The 9,243-nt window shown below is 43.0% G+C and overlaps 1 protein-coding gene across 1 annotated transcript in view; it reads left to right on the forward strand.

Moving 5' to 3' along the window:
* Window positions 1-9,131: 9,131 nt before the first annotated feature.
* T265_14680 (hypothetical protein) overlaps window positions 9,132-9,243 on the forward strand; it is a gene marked incomplete at both ends in the record, with an annotated part of 4,070 nt that continues 3,958 nt past the window's right edge. Inside the window, 1 exon segment of the mRNA XM_009174763.1 lies at window positions 9,132-9,238. Coding sequence (XP_009173027.1) covers window positions 9,132-9,238 — 107 coding nt within the window.

Genomic DNA, 9,243 nt, shown 5'->3' on the forward strand with positions numbered 1-9,243 from the left:
GGAAATGTGTGACTGACTTTTCCCACATTGTCAGAGACACTGTATGGGCGGCTGAAAGTGCTGTCGGTGCTACTCGCCTTCCGTGACGGGGACCCCGTGATCCTCACTGTGTCTGATTGGAGACACTACAAGATATGGCTGCCAACCGATGTCAGTGGCGTTCATGTTGTCAGTTTCTATCCAGATCGCCTGAGTGAATGTCTGAAGGTGTAGGCACCTTGCAATGAGTGTGGTAAGCTACCACTTCGCCCCTCCCATGTCCACTTTTACTCTTTTCTTTACAATAAGGCTTTCAAATAAATCATGGTTGTACGGCAGTGGAGCATCGGTGTTGAACACTAATGTCATGTTGTCAGTGATGACGATGACTCATTGCTGACTGTCCTAGCAGTTCATCACGTGTCTTGGTGAGGATTCATCATTCAGCGCCTCAAGGGATGACTAATTTACCAGATGTCCATAAGTGGATCCTCCATACACGCCAGGGTGCAAATTTTCGCACGTAACTCAATATTGAGCCTGTTGATTTTCACTCATTTGGGCTGATGAACAATGTTGAGAAGACCTTTTATGATGGACAAAGCCCATTATTAATCCAGCTGGTCAACTCCAACACGGTAAAGAAGTGCTCAACAAATGAAGTCTGGGGTGACACAAGAATCACTCAACATGGACGATCTGAAGTCCCATAAGCAGTACTGATCTGGCGGGAAAATGAATGAGATCAATTAGCTGTAAAGTGGCAATGTAAATCATTCTCTTACGTGAATTAAAGTCAATGGTCATGTTGTTTTTTTTTACTGAAAACTTGACGAACACACTGTCTTCCACGAATGGAAGGAAGCCCGATATTCTGTTTTCCATGGGGACATGGGATAACCTGGTTTTCAGACAACCAACCACCATTGAGGTGAGGTTGGCTTTGCAGCTCTGCAAATCCAAGCTGGAGCATAAGCACTGGACTGCCGTGCCCAATGGTCGCACGAGTACCGTTCAACGTCGAATAGCAGAAGAGTGAACCGTGGTGCGGAAACTGTCGTGACCCCACATGTGACATGCATGAGTGAACCACAGATCTGTCTGTACAACAGTAATCATTAACAAGCATTTGAACTGAGTATATAAGTCCTTACACTCAAAACGTGATTCCACTCCCCAAAAAACAGGAATAATGGGAGCAGAACCTCAGTAAACAAGGCTTCTAACTCAAACAAATTCTGGACTTCAATACCGCTTCTTTCGAAAATTTCTATAGTTCGAAGTTTGATGTTGGCAAAGCCGACGGTGTATCGAGATCGAATAAGGAAACTTTCTCCAAACATTTCCAATATAGTTGCAACATATAACTTATCCTCAACAGTTCTAAACACATGCTTGATAACCAGAGTTCATCATTCAGTAGAAAACACGAGAAGGTTGACAACGTAAACACAGTGCTATCCAACTAACCTGAAAGCATTTCAGGCATTCTCATAGACAACTGCAGAAGGAATTACCAGGGAAGTCAATCATAATCGGAAGTTACTTGGGCTGAAACAAAGAAAGCGGAGAGATTGTGAGTGACAGATTACGGCAAAATCATGTGGAAAGTGGATAATGCAGGTAGTGAGGCATTGGATTCAATCTTTTCGAAACGTTAATTTTTGGAATAGGGTAATCTATTGAAAGTAGGAGTTCCCCACTGAACGGTGTGTAGAATAGGCATACAATGCTCACTTCAGAAGAACTTTTGACGGTAGTGTTTAACCTCAATGTTGGTCGTCTATCGATTTTCAAAAACAATTTTTCCAAACTTAACGTCTATTCTGAAGACATTTTTACACCAGTTCTACTGATTACGACGCGAGACAGATGTTTATCTGAACGCGTGTGGCGTCAAGCAGTCAGTTTAGAACGAGTTCACACACTGAATACGTCCTCAACAGGTTCTCGCTCATATTCGAGGTAGCAGTTCGGGTGGTCACAGTACCCTAGGCCACCTATTTCCACTCTGACTCAACAAAACTCACGAGCAGATTGAATAATTGTGGAAGTCATTCACCCCCTTATCGAATGCTCGTTCGTTTGCATTTATCGGCAACTTTTCGAACATTTCTTGTGGGAAGAATAATTGTCAAATGTGGTGAGATATTTCGATTCGGATCCAAGTTGCTTCATTCAACACCCACATGATGGTAAGTTGCCGATACCACAGTGATTGGGTTGCCCTACCCAAAAGGACTCAATCTAAGGGCCCTGCTGCAGTCAGTGTTCACTATTCGAAGATTCGAAGGTGACTCCAACACAACTTACGGAGCGAGCATGGAGGTTGACAGGCGATGAGGATGAACTGTCTATTCAGCACTCTTTTCACATTTGTTAATAAAGACGGTAAGCCAGAGTATCCTAAGGTAACCGGCCTCCTTTCCAGCTTACACAATAAACTAGCAAATTTGACAGGAACTATAATCCTCTTGTGCATGGTGGGGTAAGTGTTGTGACAAAAAACGGAGATAATCCGTAATTTTCATCCGGTATTCCCCTTCTCCACCTTGTACGGAACAAAATATACTGCGGAAATGTCACACAGGCTAGCTTCTGATCAACCTATCTAGGCTAGGTCCGGTATTCCTAAAACGACCGAAGATCCACTGATCCATGTGAGGTCTGAAGTGCATTCTGACTACACAGTTTATGAAATTTACTGCATAGTGTGCTTTCCAGTACGAACAAGTTAGTGGTGGATCCGGAAACGTTGGGTGAAAAGAGAAATAAGACTAAATAGAAGAAAGTTTGCTTCGGAACTCCCATTAACCATCATGAACACGAAAGTTGATAGAGAGGCAGGCGAGGTAGAGGGTCAGAAATACAGATGAGTTAGCTGGTCGAGATTGGATACCGGGTGAAGCCTACTAAAAAAGACTGATAAGGAGTATGCGGGCGGGTCAAATAGATTTTAACATTTGATGCAGTGAGCTGGACGTTCATTATGGAAATTTCTTCAGTCACAATCTCATTGCCACGTTTATATAAAAGATATTTTCTATGACGTTCCCGTAAAAACTAGTTGAATAAGATGGTATAAAACTGCGTATTGAAAGATGACCTCTCTGAGCAAACTCAGTAAACAAGGTAAAATAATCTTGAAGTAATTGGTAGTTTCAAACGTTTTTCAAGATCGATCAGTTCTTAGCGAATATACACTCATTTGTGAACCAATTTGGTTTTTCGAGAGACTCACCGGGAACCCAGCTGAATGAGTGTATATTCGCTAATTTCATGCAATTTGGTTTCAAGTAGAACGTAAGGTTGATGGGAACTCGGGGACTGCGCCTACCTGATGAGCCTAATGAAGGGCGAAACCGGTCGTGGGTTGTCGAAGAGTTTTCAGCAACATTATGAGTAGTGCATTACAAAGATATATATCGATCAGTTCTGTTTTAGAAGTATCAGTTGCAAAATAATCAGGCCCATAGCTTGGTAATTATCAGGTCCCCCTTCGAGAGAACCATGAAAAGTTAGAAAGAGTTATCTAGTCAATCAATGATGGTCAGATTCCTAATAAAGATGCTGATGCGCGCCAAGCAAAAAAATCAGTTGGACATCACAAAATACTTTCAGACGATATCTTCGGCGGAAAGTCATCTGGCAAATCTTCCAAATCATTGTCCAGATGAGTGCGCCCGATCCGCGACAGGGCATGGGGTGGAGAGCAAATTTCAGTAGACCAGTCAATATCTGTTAAAACATGCTATGCGGTCTCCGTAACTACGGGATAATCGGCTCTCTATCCTGTCTGATTTCGAGTCAATCAAAATACTAATTATCACCTACTGGTCGAACGCTTAACTGTTCACACCACCCGCTGAAATGTCGCTGTTTTGAAGCATCCTAATGAAGTTTCGCGATCTGCGCAATGCTAATGAGCCGCACCAGATAAGAAATAGCTGTACAGTGCTTCTCGGATTTGCAGCATATTGGCTCCATTGACAAGGCGAAGACTCAGTTGACAATTTCCCATTTATCACCGCCTAGTAAGGAAAGATTTACTTGATGCATCGACATTTTCGAGTACTTCAAGGAGCATAAACGTGCAAGCAACTGTTGAGAACCTTAATGTCTGTGTTTGTGGGACTGTAGGTCACCTTGCCATTCGTCAACAACGAAATTTCGCTTTCGGATTGCGACACTGCCCCCGATGCACCCACAGAACTGTGCCTTTAAGCATGGTGTATGCTGGACAGATGTTTTACAACCAACAGCATTTACCTTCACCGATGAACACAAAGGCTCCTTGCACACCAGCTCCGACTGACGAGTTTCCGAAAAGGACACCCCATAGATTTTGAATGCTATGAAAGCACACGTGGGAATCAACTTTGCGAACTTCATGATAGTTTTAGTTTTCTTAAATCGATTAGTGTGTAGCTGATATTTGATGAGTTGGATTCGGGTCACGCATTTTCTCGATATGAACCATCACACAGTTCATTTTGTCTTGGGGTCTCTCTTCAGTAAAATTCCGACAAACTGTTGGTCGCAGTAAAAATGTACTGCAAAGACAACCCGATGGATATTCGGGAGCCGGTCGAATAAACGACTGACCTGTTACGCAAAGTCACTGTCGGACTGCTTGAGCAGTGTGAATTTGAGGCACAGGTTCGTCTGTTATTTTCGACTGTGGTTTGCTTCGTGTCCTCACGTGAATACGACAAAAGCAAAAACGGGAAAGGGTCAAAAGGCTGACCGTCATATTTCTACCTATTCCATAAAATGGTTCACAATTTCCGAAAGCCGATTTTAGCGCACTTTTTTAACTGCTAATCATCGGCTTCCGGGAGATTAAATTTAAAGAACTAACTAATACTATTCTTTCTTACCCGTTTTCAACCTTTCGCTGAGGTAACTTTGTTGGTAAGGAATCTGATGGGAAGTAGCCATCAACTTGTACATCCGGGTAAGTCCTTCATCCTCTACAGTTTGGATTTAAAGGAACCAGTTCTGAGTCCACCCAATACATAGATGTCATACATGGCGAACGCATCATTAATGCGTCTGCACTTGTGTTTGGTATCTAAGTATCTGTTGTTAGTTTCCCAATATAAAAAAATAAACCCTCAGAGTTGGACACATTGACATCAGCTCCCAACATCCCACGTCACTTGCTCGGTAACTACTACTCGGTTTGTTGACTCAGTCATCTCGTTTGACCTTCGACTGAACTGAAAGCCCATCAGGCACGCTTTTTAAACAGGTTGGCAATTAAATGCGCAGCCATGATTAAACCGTTTGTTGATTATCAGGAGATTTCAAAGTTGCAACCGAAAGTCCACCCTGCGGGTGCTGAAGAACGCAGGAACGTTGTGCGGCTGTTCAGTCTTTGTGGATAATCGCAGTGCGTATCTGACGGATCTCCTGGAGATTCGAACCCATGACCCACTAGCTGGCAGTTTAGCTACAATGGTCTCCTCACTAGTATGGATAATTTTCATGTAGATAAAGTTTTGCGCCGCTATCCTTCAGTTAACATCACGTGGCCTGCATTGATTGGTACCTGAAGTAAAGACTTGTCAGAAGAAGGGCCCGGGCTACTTACGGGATTTCTACCTTCCTAGGCACACTGCTCATAATCCCTTACTTGCCACTTACTTAGCTACTTATTTGCTTGCTCATTCATTGCTAGTAGTATTGACCCGAAATCCCGCTCCACCCTCCATCAATCATAACTGAACTAGAAGTGCACTCCTAAAAAGCAAAGACTCGAATGTGTGTTCATCAACTGGTCCAGTGAAGCACAGGTAGTCCTTCGCAGAGTTACAGCACTAATGACATGCAGCAGTTCCGTTCATTCACCCAGAATCACGTGATCAGATCGATGAAGATTTACCAGATGCTCACGTGTCACAGGGCTGAACCAATGCTTGTTTGTCTAGTGTGTGGGGAAACCGCTGTGCTAATTGGTATCTTACTGTGCTTCACTATTAGACTACTAAATATTACAAGATCGCCTTCTAGAGTAACTATGAGTTATCTGGTACAGAGATGCTGGGCCTGATAGAGCAAGGGGTTACAAAAAGTTAGCTAAATTTTAAAATCCTTAGAGTCAATGTGAGTAAACTGATAACAACAGCCAGGCACTGGCTGCTACGAACTAGAGAATATAGCAGAGAGAATGGAAAATTAAGGTTAACTGCAAAACGTAGTGATACCTTAGACAGCAACAGAATGTCTACATCTTTTTCAAATGATTCGTAATGCATGCAGTGTAAAAAAAGGTGTCTTAAAAGCATAGATATCTTCCTATTTCTTGTTGCTTTAGCCTCCCTCCACCTATCAAACCCCCTAATTGTTCTTCGAAGGGCTCCCACAGGAACAAATCTTATCAGAAGAAACCTGGTTTGCGATCTCATTAAAAAGACTGGCTCCCAGGATCCTTTCACTACCGTGAAGGATCGGTGTGTACAATAAAGTTTTGGGGAAGGTTACATCTATTCATAGACGAGTATTTTGATTAATGTCCGGGGGCCTACATAATCACCTGCCTTTCCGTCCCTCGTGCTTCCACGCGTATACGTACATCTTTAGATAAACTCTGAAGAGTTCAAAGGGTTCGTACTGTTTTGTATAAATGTACCGCAAGTCTGAATACTTTAGAAGTGAATACATGGAAATACTGAACACCGAAAAGCATGCTACCAGACTGGTCTGTAAGTACTCGACACACGTACATCACCAAGCGCAATAAATCTCAGAAGTAAACATCCGAAGACTTGATTTACATCTCGCTCCGAACTTCTCAGGTGCTCCCGGCCAAATAACATGATGATCCCTCAGCTATCATGTTTGATGTATACATCGGTATGCAGCCATCGGTGACTAAAATTGTTCTCCAGGTGGAAATACTACGTATAGTACGTTGAAAATGGTTCCAAAACGCAAGAAGCAGGTCGAATCCAGTCAAAGTGACGAGGGTTCTATGGTAAACACTTTTGTGTGTTTGATACTCATTTATACTTGGACCGTTGTACTCAATAATCCAGTGTAACTCAAAACCGCGTTTACTCATCCTGTTTGCCGTCCGGTGTTTCATATTCATTCTCTGGAATAAAGGAAATGTCGGGATGGGTTGGAAGCTCCTCGTCCATAGGTTCGCATTCTGATGTCACCTAGGCTTCAGCAACCCTGCGGTATTGCAACTTTCGTGTTCCCTTAGGATTTCAAGGCAGCTGAGCACCGAAGGTAAATCACAGCTGTAAGCTCAATTTTTCCACTGAAATCTTGATGCAGCAACGAAGAACTTTGAAATATGAAGTCTTAAATGACGATTTGGACGGTGGCTTAAAGTGGAATTATCTTCGTGAAACATAATGGTGTGCTTCTTTGTAATGTACTACTCATAAGGTTGCTGAAAATCCATCGACAGCCCACGACCGGTTTCGCCCTTCTTGGGACTCATCAGGTAGGCGCAGTCCCCGGGTTTCCGTCAACCTTATGTTCTACTTGAAACCAAGTTGCACGAGATTATCGAATATACACTGATTTGCAAACTAATTTGGTTCTTTCGAGAGACTCACCTGAAACCCAGCTGAATCTCTCGTTTATGAGATTCAACTTCAACCGATTGCTGAAAGACCAACGGACCCGTAAGATGTAACAATACAACTACTCAAGTACATGTCGATTTTTGCTGGCGTCACCCACATGATCATATACGCAGTTAAACCACTGTTTCACACCAAGCTCAGGTGACCTGTCTGCGTCATTTGTGTGCACATACTCAAAGAAGAAAATCAATCGCGTGTGATACACTCCGGGTTACACGTGAAATTATCCTAGTTGTGAACAGCCAGTTGTTTCTGATAGCATCATACTGTGCACGCAGAAACACCTCAAAAACAGCGCTACTACTCTACTTCTACCTATTGATTGACAGTAAGTTAGTAGCGACGCGTTGAGTCTGGTATGTGATAAGAAAGACGAAATCACAAGTGTTGTTTATTCTAATCAGCTCTTGGTAATTTCATTGTGCAGTACACGAATACATTTTTACTTAATGGCTTGGTACCCTGAAGGAACATACTAGTTCCGAGGAAAAATTGTAAACAACAAAAAGTGTCGCTTCATAAATCCCTTCAGAAATATTTGTCTAATCTATGAACAAATTTAATCGTTACTTCAGACCGAATCGGGTATCTGATTCACCTGATTGAGGCAATCCACGTTTTTCAGAGATAGGTTGCAACGCGAATCGCTAAAGTTTCGTTCAGCTGTCGCACCCTTTGGGTGCCTAACTGCCATGCCACCTGAAGGCTGCATGAGGGCTGGGATACTGCCAGGTTGCCCAAGTTTAGACAGGGTAAGTCGAGAGGCAGTGTAACGTAACTTTCCATAAATTGTGGTGTTTCAACCTCCCCACACACACACACCGAACTTAAGACGATCGTAGTTTTGTATGGGGAGGAGACGGATTTTCACAGATTTGACTGATATCTCCGTTGACATCATGCTACTTACCTCAGCAGCACACTACCGGGTAAATCACGCAGATATAGTCCTCGAATTTTCACTTGCAAAACACGGGAATTCGACAACTAGGCCCACCTGACGTTCCCGAAAAGATGGAACTACAGAAGCCTGGTGGAGTAAAATACTTCGATAGCTTAAATGCCATTCCAATAAAAATTGATGCAACCTGTATTAAGCATATCAGTTTGAAGAATATAATAAACAAGAAACTCAGCTGAATTCCCCGTTAACTTTGTTCGCAAATCGGTGTTTAATGCCCCCTCTAGATCAGTACTGAATCGACTTCGGGCGAAAACGGGTGAAGATAATAGCAATTCATTCTGCAGTGTCTTACCTCGAAGAGAATTGTTGCAGGGGGGGCTTGGAAAAGTACATTGATTTGAATCGTGTGAGATTTCATGAAGGAAACTACTCACAAGGTTGCTGAAGGCTCTTCGACAGCCCACGGCCGGTTTCGCCCTTCTTGGGGCTCATCAAGTAGGCAAAGTCCCCGAGTTTCCGTCAACCTTATGTTCTACTTGAACCCAAATTGTACTGTTTTTCGAGAAATACACTCATTTGCAAATCAATTTGGTTTTTCACGAGAGATTCAACTGAATTTCGCGTTTGTGATGTTCTACAACTGAATGTGCTGCACACAGGCCGCCTCATGTTTCAGTTGGTACGATATTCGAGATATCGGGGACTGCGACTACCTGATGAGCCCCAAGAAGGGCGAAACCGGTCGTGGGCTGTCGA

Source organism: Opisthorchis viverrini, assembly GCF_000715545.1.
Source record: "Opisthorchis viverrini unplaced genomic scaffold opera_v5_239, whole genome shotgun sequence".
NCBI lineage: Eukaryota > Metazoa > Platyhelminthes > Trematoda > Opisthorchiida > Opisthorchiidae > Opisthorchis > Opisthorchis viverrini.